At 40.6% G+C, this 22,958-nt stretch overlaps 2 protein-coding genes and 1 long non-coding RNA gene across 3 annotated transcripts in view; 2 read left to right on the plus strand and 1 right to left on the minus strand.

Annotated features, from left to right (window-relative positions):
- The window catches only part of eva1aa (eva-1 homolog A, regulator of programmed cell death a), a 76,637-nt gene that overhangs the window by 28,130 nt on the left and 25,549 nt on the right, over positions 1-22,958 (minus strand). The window contains exon 5 of the mRNA XM_079352084.1: positions 12,680-12,823. Coding sequence (XP_079208210.1) covers positions 12,680-12,823 — 144 coding nt within the window. The remainder of the gene's footprint in view (positions 1-12,679; positions 12,824-22,958) is intronic.
- LOC306829186 lies at positions 3,163-8,409 on the plus strand. The gene is made up of 3 exons (XR_013779843.1): positions 3,163-3,323; positions 5,133-5,236; positions 7,997-8,409. It is a non-coding gene; the product is annotated as an uncharacterized lncRNA (long non-coding RNA).
- On the plus strand, positions 15,458-17,782 carry LOC306829168 (ubiquitin carboxyl-terminal hydrolase 37-like). The gene is made up of 10 exons (XM_079352097.1): positions 15,458-15,539; positions 15,656-15,787; positions 15,886-16,009; positions 16,111-16,262; positions 16,501-16,603; positions 16,726-16,802; positions 16,981-17,089; positions 17,178-17,238; positions 17,331-17,488; positions 17,698-17,782. Exons 2-10 carry the CDS (start codon positions 15,684-15,686, stop codon positions 17,722-17,724), a joined length of 915 nt encoding a protein of 304 aa, XP_079208223.1. The 5' UTR covers positions 15,458-15,539; positions 15,656-15,683; the 3' UTR covers positions 17,725-17,782.

Below are 22,958 nucleotides of genomic sequence, written 5' to 3' on the forward strand. Positions count from 1 at the left end.
TATCCATATGCTACTCCATGACAATGAGACCAGAAACAGCCACCACATTCCTGAGAGTAATGCAATTTTTCGGGATTTAAAGTTATTATCAAGCAAAAAAAGTAACACAGTCCCATTTCTGAAATAACACAAACGTAGTCAGGCAAGAAAGCAACAGGCAAAATGATCCAGAATACAGCCGAGAGATTTGGAAAAAGTAGGCAATGTTTTAACTAACAATTAATCTACTGATAACGTGTAAAGAGAAATCCCCATTAACATCATACAAGTTGTAAGTTGTCCAACAGGAGAGATGGTACCCGACTTAAAAAACACAAGAGCAACAGGCGAAGCAATCCAGATACTGAAAGATCGAAAACGTGTTTTCAGGCAGAAGTGGAGATGACACTTACGAACACATAGCTGAATGGAAAATCCTCTGGGGTCCAGGCTGTTACTTTCTGTCTGAACGTGTGTTTGTGTGCGAATGTCTGGCTTGTCAAACACTGCCCCCTCCTCCTCCTCCTCCTCCTCCTCCTCTCTGTCCCGCCAGGAGAGCTGACTCTAGCTTTGCCGTAAAAACAAGCGCTCACGTGAATATTCCACCGTAGGATTCGATGGAGCCCAAAAAAGGAGAAGAAGAAAAAAAAGCACGTGGGAGGTAAAAGTAAGAGGAAAGGCCCTTTAAAAAGGTACGCTTCTTTAAGGTGACTCCCCCCTTTGTGGGAGTTTGAAGAGTTTCCTCCTTTTTTCTTCTCATCCAGAGAGACTCTAATGCTTCTCCTCTTCCTTCCTACTCTCAGGCAGAGGGAAAGTTAAACCTGGCTTTAGACAACAGGAATGTGACAGCAGGAGAGAGAGAGAGAGAGAGAGAGAGAGAAAGAGAGAGAGAGGTGGTGAGGGAGGGAGTGTGTGTGTAAGACAGAAAGGCATGTAGTGTCCACCTACACAGCCTGCTGCTGTGTGAGCGAGCAATCACAGAGAGGTAGGAAACGGAGGGAAGGAGGAGGCAAAATAGAGGAGGAGGGGGCTATGAGTGTGATCATGTGTGTGTATGTGAGAGAGAGAGAGAGAGAGAGAGAGAGAGAGAGAGAGAGAGAGAGAAAGAGAGAGAGAGAGTCAGTAGTGCAGCCCCAGGGAGTGACACAAGAATTTCATTCAGACAGGATTGGACATTTGGTAATGTGTGTTGTATAGATGAGAGGGTTAAGGCAATGTGACCAGACAAAACGTATGTCAATAGAAATGTGTTTCTCTACCATTTTACATAAAATTGCATCATCCCTTAAACATTTGTGGTTGAATAAGGTCCTTGTAGGCAGACTTAAATCAACAATCGAATCATATATTTTTGTAAAGTTGCCATTTTTTAAGATTGATTTGTGGAATATTGTAGAAAATGTAATTTAGAACATTTCTTAAAACAAACAGTGTCCACTTGATATTCTTTTATTTTTGCGCATATCTTCTCAATTGCTCTTCAAACAAATGTTCAATGCCACAAACTTTAATCCACATTTGCCAGTATTTCTTAAGATTAGCATTGTTGTTAGCTTCATGTAAAACAATCTGGGTTTTTCATAAACGCATTTCTTATGAACGCATCTATCCTTACAGGATGTAACATAAACCAAACAGTTTTAATGACACGAAAAGGGTCACAATTCTTTGTTGTAAATTCTCCATTGATTTGAAACATTTGTGCGTTATACCTCTAACCTTAAACTTTTATGAAGAAGGGGATTTTTTCCTTCAAGATTTTTCAGTACTGACAGTATTCAGTCAGTATTTTTTTTCTTACTTTCTAATAATGTCATAAATACACTCATCTTTTTGCTTGCTGCCTTGTTTTTTCCCACCTGTCGTGACACATTTCTACACTCCACGGCCACAAATAAACCCCCAGCAGGAGGTGTACGGCAATGCGATGTGCAGGAGCATCCTTTAGTGCACGTGTGATACAAACATTGCAGGAAAACACGGCTCAATAATGCAACTGGTGGCCCAAAACTAGTTAATGACGCTGAAGTTCAAAGTTTCAGAGGGTACACATTTGCTCCTCTGCAAGCCTCTGATACTTATAGACACACTCCTTCCCGTGAGAAACCACAGACATATTTAAATGTATCTGACACAAGTTTAATTCTAGCTTAAGATGCCCTGGGAATTTCTCCCTCTGGTTCCCACCTCCTGAGACTGCCCCTACTGACACACACACTCACACACACACACACTCAAATTCTCCAACTCCCCTTTCTCTGCCTCTGTCTTTATCCACCACAGGAGGAAAACTGAAACCAGCCACAGACTGGAAAACATTAGTCTGCCCCCCCCACTCCTCTAATTCAACACACTTTACATACAAAGTAAAACAAGAATGATGTATTACAAAACACGTAGTATTCACCACGAGCACAGAGCGACGGCATAAAAGAAGTGAACACAGTTTACAACTACAACTAGCTGACAAGGTTGGCAGAGAGTTCTTGTCCAGAGCTTTGCTTATTTTGCAGTTTCCAAACCAACAAAGAAGCCGTCGCTTATTTTGGAAATCAGGCCAAGTGAAAATCACAGGACGGGGGATGTTTGTGTGTTTGTGTGTCTAGTGCTTGTGCATGTACTGTGTAATCTATTTGTACATGTGTGTGCGAACATGTAACTGTATGAATGGTAACTGACTGCATGCTCCTATTATCCTACACAAACAGCCTAAAGCCAAATGCAGAACATTCCTGGGCTCTGGAAAGTGCTTCATATGTTAGAGGGTGAAATGGACAGGGGTACGAGTGGCTCTGATGGGAGGGGTGGGGTGGGGTGGGGTGGGGGAGTAGAGTAGAGTGACAGACTCCAACATGATCATCAGAGAGGCCCTTTTTTTTCCCCACAGAGTAGTGCCGAGGTGAACGATGGCCTGAATTAAGGTGTATGAGTGGTCACAGTTGAGTAAGCAGTGAAGACAAGTTGGGCAGACTGCTTTATTGGAAAAGTCATGTGACTGTCTTCAAAAACCTAAGTTAAAACAGGAGAGGACAGAAATGTAATAAGTAAACTGTTCTGCTTGTAAGAGCACATGGCAATATTTAGAGAGAAAACCAAATGATCCATAATAAAGCAGGACCTTCAGTGGAGCTTGTTTGTTCTTTTTTATTTTTTTTTATTTTTACAACCAACTTGTGAAATACAGGGGGCTTGGACACTGGCCCCGCACTACATAAAATGACTATTCAGTGTTGAGTCCAGATGCTTCCAGGAACTTAATGTTTTAATGTTTCCAGGGATGATGGTCCAGTCGGACAAACACAGGCACTTCACCCTTTGGACGGGGCTACGATTCCCAACAAGCAGTAAGTGGTTTGTTTTTGTTATAGAAGATGTGTTATGTGACTTTTTATAGTCTTTTATTTTCAAGGTAGGGAAAATGGATGAAATAGGAACTCAATCGGAGAGAGTGGGGAAAGACATGAAGGAAAGATGCAGAGGCTAGGAGTCTAGTCGAGGACTAGAGAATCTGTACATAAGGCAAGCGACTTAACCACGAAACTAACTCGTATTTTTGCAAGTCTAAAAACTTTAATGGTTTTTTGCAAACTTCGGTTTGTGAAGTCTGACAGTGTACGTTACATATTTACCATACTTGCTCATGAAAAATTATGCTACATTAGTTGGTCAATCATAATGCTTTTCTTCTATTGTAAAGAAGCTTTAATGTTTTATTTATTTTTTGGTTATTTATTTTGGTTAATTTTGTTAATTAAGAAAAATATATTTTCGTGTAGTGGGGCGTAATCATTTATTTATTTTGTACAGGAGAAGACATCCTCTTAGAGTGGCATATTTATGACGAAAAAGAGATCAGACAAAGACTTGATTCTTTCCTTCAGTTGGTGTTCTAAATTACAGTATTACGATAACAGTTTAATCTTCTGCTTGGGTAAATGGTGATGAACATTTTGATGTCTGACAACAAAACAGAGCGTGCTGAACGCCTCAAAGGTTCAAGCTGAGTTAATCAGACCCACGATGATTGGTTCACAGTCATCCTGTCATGCTGCGGTCACCTGAGTTATCTGTCTGTATCAGTGCATCCCTCTGATCCAGATTTCCACGTGTTTACAAAGCAGTCTACAGATAGTCGACTCAAAGCAGCTGAAAGGTCGCAGCGTTGTTTCATTAAAACAAATATTTTTGGAGCTGACTCACATTTGTCGTGGATAATGGATTAAATGCCCGGCTTGTGGACGTAAAAAACCTACAGGTGACCAATAGTCAAGAAGTTATACCACATCTCTTTCTCACAACACTTAGTTTGTTCAATTCGCTTGTTACTCGTATCTCAAAAGAAAATAATATTCATTTTAACTGAATTGATGAACAAAAAGATAAATAGATTGAATGATGGATGAATTACTTCTTAGATTACAATCTTGGTAATTCTAAAAAACTGAAAACACTAACGGATACGATTTTAATCATAGTAATCCGGGTAACAGAATGTAGTGTTTTGGTATCGAGCAACCTCCTTAAGATCTGGCCTCTTTCCATGCAGTTTACTTCAATCCATATTCGTGTTATTCTTTATTGTAAGTGGCAAGCTCTAGTGGCTGTAGTAATCACAATGTGAGCAAAGTAGTAGACCAGGTGACAGTGCAAAGAGCGAAAAAGTCTAGAGATGAGGTCAGGTGTTTGTAACACATTTGTAAACCAAACATTCACTTACTTACTTAAGTCAAGGTATAAAATACCAAACATATGATGACTTAACTGATTGAAATTACATTTCAACCCAAACTATGATATTTTCTTTCAGCTTAACAGTAAGCCTTTTTTCCAAAACCTTACCAAACATTGACTTCTAACGTAATGTTTGAACACTAATGTGCAAGTATAAATCAATGTCTTTTTACAGAGAGGAATGTTAGCTTTGGAGTCATAGGTGATTGTCCAAAGCTGTTATTTCAGTATGAGGCTGTTATTTTGGTAAGAAGCCTAATTTACACCAAAAGTTTAAAGGATTAGTCGCAGAATACGTTGTGCACATTTACTGTATATAAAGAGAGTTTCCACTTTAAGAAAAGAAAACTGTCCGCTGTTCAATCCGCTGTAACAATAGTATCTGCATAACTCGATTACTCTCTGTGACCAAATCTCCTCAGAAAGTCAGGGACATGAGCCAGTCAACTTCCAGCTCAGTAACCTCCAGGCTATCTCAGTTTGCATGGTCGGAAATGATGGACAGAGGGAGACAGAAGAATAACAAGTAAGAGTGATGAGATGAAAGGCAGAGGTTTAGTGGTTTGGGAGGGTGACATGGAGGGAACGGTAAAGAACATTTACTCTATTCAGAGTTAGTTAAATGCTTTTATGATGCCTTACTTCTGTCTTCCATAGTGTTAACCTTAGGAGGTTTCTGAAAATCATTGTAAATCTATCACTTCCATGTTGAGCAAATGAAAAGACAATGCATGAAAATGTGGACCGAAGTCTTAAAAAGAATGATTAAAAAAAAATTGTATTAGCTATCAGATAACAGCCAGCATTGGCAACCAGTTACCTATGTTAAGAAGTTTATTGACTCTACAATTACAGTTTGCTAGTTTTAAAAGGATACAAAAGAAAAGGTTTACATTTCTAGCTTATAGTAGCTAATTAGTTGTTTATTAGCTAACAGCTAGGAACACATTACTAGCATAACTTTCTTACTAGCTTGTGTAATATTAGCTAGTTGTTGCGTCAAGCTTATGATAATGAGAAATATATTGTTTTATTTCCTAATATGGCCAGATTTTCCTCCAGATGTCAATGCCAATGTTCTTTCCCAGGTACCAAATATTTTAACAACTAACAACTTGGATTACAGGCTTGTTGAAGGTTTTTGAGCATTTGTCAGAGGAAAATGGCCACTGTGTGAATGTGTTGATTTAACAGGAGACAGAGTTAGAAAAAGATAGCAGACTTCAGCCACGCACAGTGAAAATCTAAAGTCTAACATACACATATGTGGCTGGTGAAGTAAAAAAAAAAAAAAAAGTCAGAGAAGCTGTGAGAACATAAGAGAATTTTACACCTTTTTCATGATTCATGGTAATCTGATAAAACAGAAAGACAGACCTTCCACTCCGGGCCAATGACCACATTGGCTGAGTATTAAACTCATAAATGATGTATAACCACACAAAATTAAGTTGTGATTAAACTGTTTTTAATTTTTGCTTTTATGTGTGTGTGTGTGTGTGTGTGTGTGTGTGTGTGTGAGAGTGTGTGTGTGTGTACGTGAGAGAGTGAGAGAGAGAGAGAGAAGCAGACAGCAGCCGATGATACAAGTAGAGCAGACACCAGCTGACTGAACATGCTAGCAAAGCACAATCCCACAACCCCTTGAATCAGCAATCACCATAGCGACAGGGTGTTCCCGCCAAAAAGAAAATCCCATCATGTTACTTTTCCTGCTCCTGCTCCAAACTTTAAACCATGCAGTTCAATTCAACAAACTTCAGACAAGCTTAAAGAATACTTTTTGCCAAAGACAAGTTATTTATGTTGTGCGTGTGTTAGTGTGTGTGTTTGGTGTATGACGAGAGCTTAACAAAGATGATGTCATACTGCAACAATAAAACACATTTCCTTTTTTGGGCATTGGCTGAACCAAACACAATCACTATTAAAGCAACACACTGACATTTACACACACACACACACACAGACGGGTCAGGTGAGGTCACGTGCCGGGGGTTTTCTCGCAGCAGTGTTCCTGAGAGTGCCAGCTGCTGTGTTGTTGCAGCTTTCTGCAGACTCAGGTTTGTGTTGCGAGGCCAGGGAGCGTTCAGAGGGGCCACTTCATTCCTTTCTGCTCGCTTCTCCACTCAATAAAATCAGACACACCATCGGATCACAGCCGGGTCAATGACGTTTTCAAAACTCCGCTCCCTGGTTCTTGGTTTGTTTCAACCTCAAATGAAATACCCAACAACAGGTGCAGTCCTTGGATTTATAATGATGCATTAAAAGTTAAAACCCTCTGGCGTATACACTTTAGGATACTAGAGGGATAGCCTCCAGCTGGCATTAAGACCATTTAAAACTGCTTCAATGACTTCAATGGGCCACACCGGCCTCTATAATGTTCCTTAGATTTGTTTTACTCTTGTTGCCTGACAGCTTCTTGAACCAAGGTAACTTTAGAATCTGACAAATCTGACCATCAGTTATATCGAATCAGGTATGCCCCTGTAGCCTGGGTTTGACTCTGACCTGTTGCTCCTTTCCTGTATGCCATTGCCCCCTATCTTGGCATTGATTATAATGCTCGGGGAAACACTGGGCCTTAATTCACATTGTGTCCATTGTCGAAGGGTTGTATTGGGCCCAAAAAAATTCTAAAACATCTTTCCATTCATGCAGAAACTTGAAGTTATTATTGGAAAATGTTATTTTTCCGTTTTGCCCCCCAAAGAATGCATCAGAGGGTATTGTAAATGGGGGTTAGGGGCCAAACATGACAGAGTAAAGAAGCGATATTGATAATGAATAATGACATTAAAGCATAAAAAGCCCTAAAAACACATGTCAGGAAAAAAGACAATCAAGTTGAAAATATTATCTCAAAACTGTTACGCTGAAACTGTGAGAGCAAACCTGCCTATGATTTTTTAACTTTCTTCACTACATATGGTAAATGTGCATGTATTCTTGCTCGTCTGCTGCAGCTATAGGATGAGCTATACGTACAACGAGCAGCAACAGCAGCTCCTGCCTGCTGAGCTGCAGTTCTGCACAACCAGCCAAAACAAACATCTTCTCCTCAGTCTCCTCTGCTGACATGACATGAATGTGTGGGAGGGAAGTTCGAGGAGTGTGCGGCTACCAGTGGTCACATGTGCACCTCAAGTCTCTTTGTGCATCTCTATTTGTGTGTGTGTGTGTGTGTGTGTGTGTGTGTATGTCTACATAACCAATTCCAAAATCCAAACCCTCCAGCAAACCTCTGAATTACATCTTTATCTTCCTCCATTCTCCCCAGTTACATCTAAATCAGCCGCCCACCAAGACGCATGCTGGCAGTCGAAGCCTTCAGCGCTGGGACTGGGTCCATTCAAAACACCAGAAGCAGTTCAGTGACCACACCTCCATCAGTCCCTACAGTTTAGTCTTTGCAGTCATCAGAATGTATAAAAGCAGCTCCTAGAGTCTCTTTAAGCTGCTCAAGGAAACAATGAAGGAAATGTTTAACAACTGGTCACAATATAATAAGGAAATTTAATCTGAAGAGAAAAAAAAATACAACATCAGATGAATGTTATTTGAGTAAAGAGTGACTTTTTTTCACACATTACTCTGTAGCCTGCCTTTTCTTTGATTCAGAGAGACAGGGAAGTATTTATACTTCAACCACTTAAAATGCACATGTTCCTATATAACTTTAGCTGTGACAACATTTTTCGTTATTATTGAACGTTTTATGAGTTTTGTGTGGAAACTGAAACATCAAAAAAAGAAAAAGGGGGCGCCATGAAATGGTCGCATCGTAGCTGTTTTCATAAATGAGTTTGAAGGATTGCATGATTTGTTTTCACATCAGAATCTTTTAAGGCGCCTGATAGCCAAGTGGTTATGTTGCACGCCTCCATGTACTGACTCTAATAGATAGATAGACATTTTATTAATTCCTTGGAAAGGTTCCCTCAGTGAAATCCAGCAACAGGTAGAAACCAAAAACAGGAAAAAGGACTTAGAAAAAATAAAATAAAAATATATTTTATATAATGATATAAACTGTACATACTGTAATAGTCCTCTTTGTAGCGGCTGTGGGTTTGAATCAGACCTGCATGCTTTCCCCCCACTCTTTCCTCCGAACATTTCCTGTCTCTCTTTAACTGTTCTATCAAATAAAGGCAACATGTTATAGAAAAGCTATGAAGCAGCTCTTAAATGGACACTGTGGTTGTACTGTTTGTCCAGATAATCTTTCATTTGATTTATCGTGAAGGTTCAGGGAGTTTTGGAAAATCCGCATTGAATTTTTTTTCTTATTTCTGACCAAAGAACCATGCAGAGTCATGGCAGAGCTGTACCTCTATTTGAAAACACATACAGGATATTAATGGGTTCATTATATCTTCATTAGGATATTCTGGGGGTCCCATTTCCATTTTGAGGCTTCATCCCCTGGGCTGGAAATGCCTGAGTTGCCTGTTCCACTACACACCCCCACCTTCATGACCATTTTTCTCCAGACGCCGATCCTCATGTTAACTGGCTAAGGGCCGCAATTAATCCATTTCCTGCCCAGAAATTAGACCTGTTCATTAGGCTTTCCATTGCCTTTTATCCCCCAAAAGTCAGCTCTGTGCGGTTCAAAAGCGGCTGTGTGGCTTGTTCAGAGTGATCCATTACACCACAGTGAACACTCTCGAGGGGAAAAAGCCTTGGAGGGAAGTTTAGAAAAGAGAGGCCTCCTCATCTTGATAAAAAAGTTTGAGGCTTTAATACGTCTCGGAGGAGGAAGAGGACCGTGCTCCGAGTATAGGAAGGCCTGGCTCAGGAAAGAGGAAGGGAAGGTCAGGAAGATTCAACGCCATAAATCGTACTTTGTCAAATTCATTTGAAGGTTGAAGCACGGTTTTCTGGTCCGACGTAGAAACAGGATGCCCTCAGGATACATCTTTTCACTCTGAGGGGGGGGGGGTTGTGAGATAACATGCTCACATGATAAATCAACCCGTCACCTGTTGAGTTGTACAGATACTAATAGGAACAAAGTTGCCCTTTAACAAGCACTAGAAACTATCTCTACTTGTGATAGCTGGCAGCCCATTCAGGCTGTACCAGAGGTTGATCGATACTGTCATCAGCATCGGACCAACACTACAGACATGCTGCATATAAGCCACGACTTTTTCGTCAGTCAAACGGGTTGGGAAATGTTGCAAAGTTTTCATTCCTGCAGCATCAAAAGGCGCACGGCAAACCCTGCCAAAGTACCCAACTTCACATTGAAAAACAACTTCACAGGGGTTCATATTGGAACTTTGCTTTTTGAAGAAAGTGCCTGGAGCAGACTCGTTCATCAATCTCAAACAGCTCCACTCAGAGAAAACACTTCCAAGTTTAAGCTTTGAATAAAATTGCGAGGTTGCTGCGAACTTCTTTTTGGCTTCATCTTGTTTAAATAAAGAGATATTAATCAGACGCCTGGCTTTCTTTTTCAAACAAACAAACACACTGTGGGGACTTCCTCTTGGAGGGGGTCAGCAGATGTAAATGAGGCCTGACAGTGGCGACCGCGTGGAGTGTGTGTGATCTACAGGGAGACTGATGGAAGGTTCCGGGCCATTTGCTGCTGTGTTATTGCTCAGGAGCGAGTCTGACCCCGAGGCTGCGTGAGGAAGACGCCGCTGGAGCTGCGAGGGGTGACGGCTTTATAAATCACAAGCGAGCAAGCTGAGGCCGATACTGAAAGTGGAAAACAACTCACTCTGCGTGTGTGTTAGTGTGTTAGTGTGTGCAGTGCTAACACATACACAGGCTTGACACATACTCATACACTCAAACATTTTACAACATTAAATTCTTGGCAAGCGGCAAAAGCACCTAAAATAGCACTTAGGTCACCATGGGATAGTAAATATTTTAAATGAGTTAACACCATGTGGAATGCTTTTCATTAAGTGGTACACACACATACACACATACACACACAGTACAGCACATGACTTCTAGCATGTCAGGTTGAAATGATTTCATGATTATCAGTGATAATATAGAACTTTAGAGTACAGGAATGATTCGTGTTTTACAGTGGATCTAATCTAAACACGCACATCTGAACCAAATAGTGCGGCTTTCACACTGCAGGGCTCCTATATTCTCGATGTATATCACCAGGGTTCACTTTCAAATGAGGTGATTCTAAATTAAAAACACCTAGCAGCATTTTTAAAATCAAAAAAATAAACACTGACAATGATTTTTCACAATCTCCTAATCTTGACCTTTTTTTTTTTTTTTTGGAAAATTCCAATCCCTCCTTTTCATCTGATTCCTGATTGACTGATGACTTTCCTTAAAATCACACTGCACATTTTTATGTTATCAAGTACGTCTGAGCCAAATATTATACAAGCAACACCACACACACACACACACACACACACACACACAAACTTTATGATATTCATATACGTATGTACAAGAATTCAGCCCGTCACGTGACGACTTACATCCTCGTCCCCCTCCTCCATCACAAACAGGGTCAATCCTACACACACTCAACCACCAATGAAAGAGGATCCTCTGAAACCAGCACTTAGCTGGAGCCTGGAGCCACCAGTGACTTCATGTCTGCAAGCAGCCAGACTCATTTACTCACGTTTAACCCACCGCATCTCTTAACCCCTCAAAACCCCCTCACCCCCCGACCAACGGCACGTTCCTATCTATCTGTTGAACATTTACACCATCCCACATCCGTCCAAACACTCACACACATTTACGGAGCAGCACCAGAGCTGTTTGTGTGTTATCAGTGTTAGATAAGGGGGGTTAGAGTCGAACGACTCTACAAACACAGCTGAGAGGTCTGCACACTCGGGTCTGCTCTGACCGGTTGTGTCTGAGATAACTTCAGGAAGGATTTAGCATTCAGAGACAAACAAGAGGGTGCAAGAACCCGGCAAGGAACAATCAGCTTTGAGAAGACACGCAAAATGCCGATGAAGACTCGAGCTTTAATTCAAAAATCAGGTGAACGGAGGAGAACAACTCAATTCAGAGACACGCTTTGATTAAATCACAGATCAATGAGAAAGATAAATCATAGTAATAAAAGTGACACCAGACCGACAAAAATGACGACCCGTCTGCTCTGAAGCTGGGAGTGTGTGTGTGTGTGTGTGTGTAGGTGTGTGTGTGTGCGTGCTAATGATTTGGGTGGACATGAGAGGCTCCAGACTATGGTGCTGATTGATCGATTCCTGTTGCTGGAGGCGTCTATGTAGAGTGTGTGTGTGCTCGTGTGTGTGATGAGTATGCATGTGTGTTGTAATAAATTATAGTCTTGACAGGTCAGGATTAGCCCAGGGGTGTAGAAAAGACACAAAAGGAGAACCTCTGTGTTCCCTCATCCTCGCAGACTGAAAGTCACAACAGAAGAAACAAAGTGGTTTCTTACCATAATGTTTCCATACTGAATGTAACCTGAACATACAAGAGGTTTAGAAGCTGCATCTTTTTTGTTTGACTGGTATAGCTCACTGTTACTTAAAAAAAATCTATATTCAAGGAAAAGAAGTTTGAGTAAAAGAAATATTGAATTTATCTAAAAGGTATTCAAAGGTCTAGAAAGTGAAACTTTCATTCTGCCCTAATATGAAGTCCTTGGTTTGCTTGTGAAGTTAACAGAAAAGTATATAAAGGCAGATAGGAAACAATCTATCCAGTGAAAGTAACACAATACAATAGGTGGATCCAGTTCTACAGTATCCTTTGGCAGAGAGATCAAAACTTTAACACACTTTGACAAATTAACTTTTATCCGACACTGAAAAGACACATTTCAGTTTTCTCATAGAACAAAACCAATTTGAGATCCAGTTGTGCTGAAACTCAGCCAAAAAGGCACGGACAAGACTTAATTCAATGCAATTGGTGAGTGAATATCGCCCCCTGGTGGCCCTCAGTAAAAGGTGTTATTGGGACTCACCACAGGTGTAGATGACGCTCAGGTACTTCCTGGTTCCAGAGTAACATGGGTCCCCAAACTCTCTTGTGGATGCCTTAACCAGACAGCTTTTCTTCCCCTGGCAGCGAGCGGTCAGGACCTGCAGAGCTTCAGATGACTGGCAGTCTGACAGAGACACAGAGAGAGGGACATGAGACACCCAGACTGATGCAAGAATAAAAGGTATAACAGTCGCTGCTTTTATAACTCTTGGAATAAAAACGAGTTTTATGGCACACAAGTTCCAAAACAAAATCAACTGAGTGAGATTTTTCTACTGAAGACTTTATAAGTTGGTTCAAATTAAAGAGGAACGCAGGTTATACCTCTGCATGATAAGTTTATTTAATAGTTAATGAAAAAGTCACATCTTTTTGCAGATTTCAGTCAATTATTTGTCTAAATGCCCCAAAATAATCTGCTCTAATAAAGTCAGTGTTCTCATAATGTTTATTTTAAAACAAGCTGTTTGAATATGTCCACTTTAAGGCTCCAGAAACTGATTTATGATGTTCTTTTCTGAGATCATATCCCTCCATATATCAGTCAATACTATGGGCTGCAAATAACAGACAAGACAAATATAAGAAACACAGTTTGCAATTTTATTAATGAGTCCCATGAGATACTATTTGAAACGCTTTGACAATGAAAATATCAATATATTAAAAAAAAAAATGAAATCTTCAGAAGAGGTAAAGGGGTTATAGTGGATTTGAAGTGTGTAAAACTGTAGGTTCTTTTTTTTTCTTTTTTGTGAGGGGGAGAGATTTAAGAAAAAACCCAGATATTTGAAAAAATACTTTGACTTTTCCGTTGTATCTTTCCTTAGTAGAAGTACACTAATGTACACAAGTCACAGTGGACTCAAGTAACTGGTTGATTTATTATACTTTTTATTTCACCACCAGGAGCCTATTCAAAATGTTAAAATTAAGTATATATTCAATTAATGGACTTGAATATGTCATTTGACACGTGAACATTTGCAAAATAGTTGCCAAAATAATAATAATAATAATAATAATAATAATAATAATAATAATAATAATAATAATAATAATTAATAATAATAATAATAATAATAATAATAATAATAATAATTTACACTTTATTAATCCCACGAGGGGAAAATGCAAGAACGATAAACCAACGTACAGTACGCAAACCATGAAGCTAACTCCTGTTCTCAGAAATCAAATACAAAATATGCAAACTGCTTTGAAAATAAACACATTTAATGAACAAACAATCAAGGTTTAAAAAATTCTTAGAATTTTAACATGTTGACTTTTGAAATGACGTTTCACTGTGAGCACACAATGGCCATCGCACAGCAAAGTTCCGTGTGGAACAAATCTGAGATAGATGAGAATTCAGTTAATCACACTATACCGGTCACTTCAGTCGATCACATCGTCAGGTGCACTTTACCGTCTACGTCAGTCAAGGTTTTCAATCAAAGCTTTTACAATAGTTTCAAAGATGGGCCTCTGTTGTGGAAAGGTTTGTTTTACTCCACACATTTACCAATATTTTTAACCAACATGATATTAACACAACTTTATAGTCAGTGATTGAAAATGTCTTTCAAGTGAATTTATAAAGTCGTTGAATTTAAATCCTCTCACTGGTACATTATCTTGACATCAGGTTTCAATTCTCTGTTTTTCTGTACAGAGCTCAGTACCTGTTGTGGAGAAGAACCAACCAATCCACAATCCACAGAAAAGGTAACAACTCACAAAAATCAATTTATATATTTAATAGGGACAATGCAATTTAACATAGTTTAAATACAAAGCATACAACTGATGTGCTGCATAAAGAGTATAGCTATTGCTAATCTCCAACTTGTGTCCCTATTGGGCCTTTAAGTGAACAACAGATGATCTTCTTATCATACATTTGTCTCGCACCTGAGCACCTTCATGTCGTCTTATAAATGTAAATAATGAATCAAAAGAGCCACACATGGCCGTGCCTCGTGTCAAACACGACTCAGATGTTGCTTGTTGATCGAGACCACTTGAATGTATCTAAAATGGGTAGAAACAAATTGCAAAAAGGTATTGAAGAACCATTTCACCACGATATCGTGATCAAATGCTTGGTGCAACTTCATGTAAAGCAAAGCTAAATTCAAGTTGTACTGAAGTTCTCAGTGCCTTTAATATGACCCATTAAACGGTTTTGTGATTTTAGGCATTGATGGAAAACTTAAAAATAATGATTTTCTCTCTCTCTCTCTCTTTTGCAGTGTCAAGCTCTCTGACACTATAGATGTGTCCCTTAAAAAGGACAAGAAGAAACATCGGTGGCATAGTCTCTTTGGACACGTTTCAGTAAGTGGCATATGTCAAGTCTAAGTCAATCTTAAATGATAGTTTGGTATTAAATCAGTTGACTCTCATCCTTATATTATTTGTTTCCAGAAGCAGAAAGCGGCCGACAAACAAACCACCAATGGCCAAACAAAAACCAGTGAAAAATCCAAGAAGCCTTCTCGGACTTTTGGCAAGGTCAGTATGTTTGACAAATAGTGCTGCATTAAAAGAAAGATAGATCATCAATCAGTTGATAATGTGATTTAACCATAGTCTTTTCTCCAACAGAAAAGCAATAAGGTCCATCCAATTCAACAGGATGTTAACCCAAAGAAGCTCTGCCCGGCTGCTCCACACCAGGAGGTGACAACTGAGATAAAACCTCCCCAAGGAAAGAAGGAGAAAAAGCCAAATACGCCTAAAAAAATCATTAAAACCCTCAAAATTCACGTCAAAGAAGCCCGCTCCACTTTGACCACCAAGCTCTTTCACCATGACCACTTCAAGAGACTCGGGTAAGTGCGTCTACACGTGTTCACACAAGAAACCAGGTCATAAGAATATGCATCTTAAGTAATTCTTAAGTTGTTGACAACACAGGTTTGTTTGTTTTTTCTCTTTTTGTTGTCAGGCTCCCCAACCCAGCACAGTACTGCTACATGAACTCCTGCCTGCAGAGTCTGCTGACACTTGAGGAATTCAGCAGCACAATCAGCAGTCAGGAGCAGGTGTGGGATTCACACCCGGAAGCAGCACTTCTAAGGTACAGCACCCGTCACTTGTTTTCTTGAGATGCACATTCACTTCCTGAAGATTTTTAATAAAGTTAAATGAGTCTGAACCATTTCTGCCCTATTTTAGATCATTCATGGAAGTAAAGAAGGCATACTTTTCTCCGGATCTACGCCGAAAGATCCCTCTCCTCGTCGCCTTCAAAAGAACAGTTTCACTCCGAAATCCAGAGTTCAGAGACCTCCACCAGAAAGTAAGTAAAACCGGATTCATTCCATTTTGTTTTATTGATCAACTGATAGATTCTGCTTTATGTACTAACTCTTCTGTTTGTGTTTGTTTGGGTGTCTGCAGGACGCACACGAGTTCCTGACCTCTGTGTTCCAGCAAATGAGAGATTTGGGCACACAGCTGAACGTGATGGCAGCCCGAATGGACAAAAGTTACAAGTGTCCAGTGGAAAACCTGATGTCATTTAAGATGGAGAACACCAGAACCTGCAAAGGGTACGACTTTAGGGATACACACACTTTCATGGGGTGAATTGTCTTTAAGAGTCAGTCCACTCCAATAACAAACAAAAAAAGAAAGAAAGGAAAAAACACCTTAAAGTTCAAAACGATCACATGTATCAGATCTGAGGCTATACTGAACTGATGTTTTATCAGTGAAGGTCAACAGCCTCCACAGTAGTCCTGGTATAAAGTCAGTTTATGCATTACTCATTGTTCTTTTCATTTCCAGATGTGGTGTGGGATCCATACGACAGGAAGAATTCACCAACCTGTCCCTGGACTTGTTACCTGGATGTGGGTCGGTGGATGAACTGCTCATGGGCTCCCTTAAGGTAACATACTTCCTCGAATTCACACGGCACAATGTTTCATACACACTTTCTGGCTTGTGGCTGTCATTTTCTAAAATCCCCTACAGAAATGAAACCTGTCTTTTTTCTTGATTGACTGACAGGAAGTCGATTTGGAGTACAGATGCGACTGTGGTTCCATCTCATCAGGCCTGAGCTCTTCTTTTGCCAACCTGCCAAGGTAGGAATACATCTGGTTGAATTTCCAGAAACACAAAATTGCTTTCTATGAATTTCAAACGCACCACATACTCAACTAGACTTGAGAATAATATGGACGGGTGCACAGCCTTTTTTGTTCATCTTTTAACAGAGTTCCATCGACTGGTTCTGAAATATTTCGGTCTTTCTTTCTATAGAGTGCTGGTTCTGCACCTGAAACGTTTCAGGTACTCTTCATCATACAAGCTCGAAAAAGTCTGTGACCCAATCCACCTCAATAGAGATCTGGTGGTTTCAACAAACCAGGTAAGTAAGACCTAAACAAAAAGACTAATAAATAAAGAAATAAGTCAATGTGCAAACTGTGTAATCTCACTCTAACTCATCTTTTCAGGATGGTTTCTGCTACAGCCTGGTTAGCATTGTCAACCACATGGGCAACCAAGCAGACAGTGGTGAGCTAATCCATCCTTCATCTTAAAGTCAAACACAATATCAACAAAGATATTGGACAACAGCCCAGTAACAATGCTTTCTCATCTGTTAGGACACTACATCTGTGACGGGGTGGACCCAGATGTGAAGGTGGAGGATCCAACAGATCGCTGGTTCACCTATGATGATGCATGGGTCTCCAAAACCAGCGGTGCCGCTGTGTGCGACCAGCGGCCAAAAAGTGCCTACATCGTGTTCTACAAAAGACAGGTAAGAGCTGAAAACTTGAAAAAAACTTCTTTGCATCTTAGTTTTAAAAAACAACATTTTGTGTAAAGCACTTTGAACTATATAAATAACCTTTGATTGATAGATTGATCTTGTGTTTTTTAAATATTCTGAAGATACCATGGATAAAAGTTTAAACAATAGGCTAAGAAAAACCTTCACACTAAATTTACGGAATGATTTTTTTTCAGGACTCGGTGGAAAACGAAATCTTGTGACTTTGTTTGAAAGAAGACCAGGGACTTGAAACATCAAGAGTCCTACAGTAAATCCAAACCCCCCCCCCCCCCCCCCCCCCCCCCCCCCCCTTCACCCGAGGCTCTAACACGATCACCCTCAGTGGAGGATGGAAGGAGGACGTGCAGCGTGTCCTGGTTCCCCTAGCCCACAGGAGGATGGGCTTCAACCCCAGAGAACCTGTTTCCTCCCAAGATTCCTTCCTCTTTAACCAGAGGGAGCTTTTCCTTGCCACAGCTGCCAAAAATACCAAATTTAACAGAAACCAGAAATTCATCCCAAATTGTCTAAAATAATTTGATAACTTCCGGCTCACTCTCTGAGGAATACGTTTTAATTAAATGAATGATTCCAGGGTTTCTGTTTGGAATACCTCTGTCTGTGTGGAGTTCACATGTTCTCCCCGTGCAAGCATGGGTTCTCTCCTGGTGCTCAGGCTGTCTCCCATTGTCCAAATACATGCTTGTAGTGCTTGAAGTGCATATGATGACAATTGAATGTGGAATATCAAAACAAATGAAATAAATACATTATAATTTGAGTTTTATTGAGTTTTATTGTATGTTGTACTAATGTTTTTCTGGATTAACTTCATTTAGATGTGACATTTTCAATGCCGACCAGAATGACTGGTATTTTATTTTAGTATAGTGTTCAGATTTGCAACTATTGTTTGCAAGTTTATATTTTTAATGATGACGTATAATCCAAAAGTTATGATTGATGTGTGTTTTATCAAATGCAAAAAAAAAGGTTTTCAAAGTGGATTCAGATCAGCTCAGAGTAACAACGCTCGTCTTTAGGGTCATCTTTTTTTTTATTAAACCAGCAACAATTCCTCAATGTAAACAAATATTTCAAAAATAGTTTAATCCTTCTATGTGAGTGTAAATCAAAGTTTGAAGCCTGAGGTGCTATGGGGAAACTTTTTCAAAGCAGATTCTGATGCATTACACCATTGACACATGATGGGGTAATGAGTACTTTGACACTTGGCACTACGCTGTTAAGCCCCTCCCACCAAATGACGATAAAAACAAGTAAAAAAGAAAAGTCAAAACTGAAGCAGTTATGCGTTTCGTCAAGCATGCGCAGCTAATTCGTTTGTCTGTGAACGATTTCTATCATGAACATCAGTGACTCTTTAAAGGTCTGAGTAGTGCTTATCAAAGGAGACTAAACTCCTGCAGAGTCTAGTGGGAATGTGGATAGGCAGGGGTTCCATATGCACGATCCATCAAACCCCGAAAACCAAGGGGATGAGTCTTTGAAAACGGACACTGTATGCCCTTCTGGGCCCCAAAGAAAGGTGGAGGTCACAGGTTGGTTAAGGCTTGGCTAAGATGGCACTAACAGGCCACAACAAATAATAGGCTCAGGTCAAATGGCAAAAGTCTGAGTCAGGAAGTTAAGAGGGCAATCCAGGAAACGCGGAAATACAATAAATGAAATCCAATAAATGATCCACACCTGGTTCATTACTTGCTTATTGGACGGGACATTCCTAATCAAGAACCATCCCCGATAATGACTGTGTATGTAGTGAAACCAGATATGGTGCGGTAAGTGTCTTGAGAATGTGAACGTGAATGGATGTCTGTCCATTTGGTCGCAGTTCAAGGGGGCAACCGGACACTCCACAGCTGGAGCCGACGCACTGGAATTAGCAACCAGGATGTAGTGAGGTAGAAGTCTCTGGGAACCAGTGAGTGTAACTGAAGAACTCAGACATCTCAAAGGTTAGACCGTTCCCACCTTCTCTTCAGATATGTGAATTCACTGATCGATACCGATGAGAGCATATCGGACTCACTGACCAACACAAACCGGCCGATTAACTTCTGCTTATATCACCGTCATTCATGCCATCAACCTAAGCATGAGGAGCCAAGAAGCGGAGGCACATGCAGTCAGTCAAATTAGCAAGGACATCTGTTAGCAGAGATGCATTTATTTATTTTTCAAAATTCATTACTGGGAGTGTAGGGACTATTTCTTAATTTAGCCGCTACTGGCTAAGCATGGTTATTATTATTGTGTGCTAAAGAGATCATAAACTTTTCCTCTTATTTTAGTGACATTTTTCTTTTTTCGAAAGTAACTACAGGGTGAAATGTCACTCCAAAAGTGGTAAATATGATTCCATGTAAGTGTCTTTGTGTCTGATGCTGCGGGACAGTGACCCCCTAGTATGCATGATGCCCCCCCCCCCCACACCCTTTTTTTTAATGTTCCCAGAGGGCTTCTTTGAGCAGCTCTGTCACGATGAAAGCTTTCCTCTGTGACGAGAGAGCTCACTGACAGACACACTGTTCGCTGAACCTTTGATTTCTTGACTGGGTGATTAGCTGAGCGGGGGTCCCTGTTAGACGGGTGGGGCCTCATAGGTTTAACAGATAGAGACAAAATGATGGAGAGACACACACACTTATTCTTTGGACAATGGTTCTGACATGTACACACACACACACACACACACACATTCCTCAGGGTCTGACTTTTCCTGGCTCATTTTAGCTACTTTAACACAAGCTTTCTTCTGTCTCCTGTCTCTCTCTGTCTCCCCCCCCCCCCCCCCCCCCCCCCCCCCCCAACACACACACCCACGAACAAATAGGCATGAATAGCCCCTAATAACTGTAACCTTTACCCTCAACTAATCCCATGTGCATCCACACTCTTGCCGCCGTCTGAACGACAAGGACAGGCCTGTGGTCTAGATGAGAAGGTGAACAGTAAGGAGATGCAGGGACCGAGACAAAAGGAGGGATTTCAGCTGAGAAGACACACATTTAATCTCCGAATGATTCATTAGAGAATTTATTCACACATCAAGAGCCATAAATAATTCAAGGCAAAGGGTCAAATGACCTATAGCTTCTTTAAGTTACAGACACTGATGAGAAGTGCAGACACTCTCTCAGCCTGTAGGAAACAGTGCTTCGAGGTTGAGAAACGCCTCTGACCTGCATGCATGTGAAATGTGTGTGGATACGCCGCCCGGTACCTGCAGCATCGTGTTGTTTCTCAGCTCCGTTTGTCACATCAGTCATCAGTCTTAACTCTAACTTTCTGCTTGCTTGAAACCAGCATCAGCCTCGGACTGTTTTGCCACCACCTCTGCCACAAAACTATTTCTTTAAGATTTATTTTTGGCCTTTTCGCCTTTATTATGATAGAGAGAGGAAGGTGGATAGATGCGGAAATCAGGGAGAGAGCGGGGAGAGACATGCGGGAGGGGAGCCACAGGGACGGACGCGAACCCGGGCCGCCCGCGCGAGGACCACAGCCTCGCTACATGGGACGCACGCGCTGCCACTGCGCCAGCAGCGCCCCCACAAAACTATTTCAACATGATACAACGTCACACACCTAACATAATACAGTATCTTTGAAGGGTGTCTGTGATCGTTGAGCTTCATGCGTCACAAAGCCCGTATTTTACAGTGTGTATGAAAAGTGAGTGAGTGCTCAATAAATTCCAAGGCAGCACCTTTAAACATAAATACACATCCACGAAAAGCTTTCCCAGGAAAGTCGTCTCGGTCGTGTAATCCACCCACTCACACTTTTCCTGGAATTCCCAAAACAATGGATTGACAAACTTCTCGAAAACTCATCTCCTCTTTGACTCTGACTCACCCGTGCAGAGTATCATTTCATCGGGAGTTATTGTTCCGGGATGAAAGTGTCTTCGTGAGAAAAGTGACGGTTTCAGATGCTGTGATGCGTGAAAAGAAGCCGCACACGCCAAGAGCTTTTTGTGATCGCAATGAATGAATGTGAGAACGCCGTCTCCCACATAGACATTTATTAGAATTGGACAATCACTAAAGGCAGATTTACTTTAAGCTGAGAGAATTCAGTCGGAGCTTTGCAGTTTCCTTTCTTCAGGCTTCAATGTCATTCAAAATACATGAAGCACATTTTTCTTTTCTTTTTTGTCAGAAACATTGCAACTGAATGAGTGAACGGTTTTACTGACTGCGTGATATTGCATTTAAAACATCACATCTTAATTCTAATCATTAGTGAAACTGCGTTTAAACTTTTATCTTGAATAAAAGTTTTATCTTGAATTTCCCTCGGGATCAATAAAGTATCTATCTATCTATCTATCTATCTATCTATCTATCTATCTATCTATCTATCTATCTATCTATCTATCTATCTATCTATCTATCTATCTATCTATCTTATCATGTGTATGTGGAAGTATTTACAAGACAAACTAGGGACACAAAAATAATAAAAATGTTGTTTAAGAGTAGTCGCCAGGTATTGAATTATTTCTTCGTGTTGACCACTGCTGAGGCTGAACTATAGTTTCTCTTTCAGGGCAGGTTTTATCCCTCACAGTTGTACATTTTATCTAATCTGCAAAGTTCAAAACATCCTGCTGCTTATCTGCTCTCGTTGCATCAAAGTGTTCTGACAAACAGATCCAGTTACAGAGAGGCCGCTCGCACCCGAACAAGTGGAACAGGCCACCAAAAGCTGAGCGTTAAATTTGAACTGCAGCTGTGCATGCAGCGCTTTTAAAAGCTACTGTGATCATATGAGACCCCTAACCAGCATGTGCTCTCCGTCTGATCCATCTAAAGAACACTCGGCTCGAAAAGTGAAAGCTCAGTGGCTATCTCGAAAAAAAGAAAAAAGAAGCAGCCCGGGACTCTGCACGCCAAGCTGGGGGGTTATTTAGATGTCAAGAGGTGTGTGTGATGGTAATGGGGCAGATGAGAGAGGAGGGCTGAAGCCCCCCCCCCCCCTTTGCTTTGAGGATTCTCCATCACCGACAAGACCTGTCCAACTCCACTGCTCAAACCCCACCCCAGAACCAAGGAACAGACAAGATCAAAGAGGGCTTGCTTTTGTGTTTGCATGTCTATGCACTAGTTTTTGCATTCACAGGCATTCACAAAGATATTCTCTGTGGAGGTAGATGGGCTGCAAACTCACACAAAAATTATATAGGTTTGTAGAAGCATTATCTGATAAATATATTGGTTGAACAACATTGGAGGGGAAACAGTGTCCTCAAGAATAGTTTTATCTTAAAAATGGACAAAAAAGGAATGTAAAGGAAGGTGATATAGAAAAGAGAAATTTTCGATATTTCCTAACATTGCTAATACTTTTAGAATCCTCCAAAATCACCCACATCATTTGGGCAGATAATGATAGCTGCTGGTGTAGCAATGCCAAATCTAGTCTC

Source organism: Symphodus melops (genome assembly GCF_947650265.1).
Source record: "Symphodus melops genome assembly, chromosome: 1".
In the NCBI taxonomy this organism is placed as follows: Eukaryota; Metazoa; Chordata; class Actinopteri; order Labriformes; family Labridae; genus Symphodus; species Symphodus melops.

What these genes read in the sequence shown, in the direction of transcription:
- LOC306829168 (XM_079352097.1), top strand. Translation starts at nt 15,684, where the DNA reads ATGAACTCCTGCCTGCAGAGTCTGCTGACACTTGAGGAATTCAGCAGC. An exon ending in CCGGAAGCAGCACTTCTAAG is followed by an intron (nt 15,788 to 15,885) that starts GTACAGCACCCG and finishes GCCCTATTTTAG; the next exon opens with ATCATTCATGGAAGTAAAGA. An exon ending in TCTTTTGCCAACCTGCCAAG is followed by an intron (nt 16,803 to 16,980) that starts GTAGGAATACAT and finishes TTCTTTCTATAG; the next exon opens with AGTGCTGGTTCTGCACCTGA.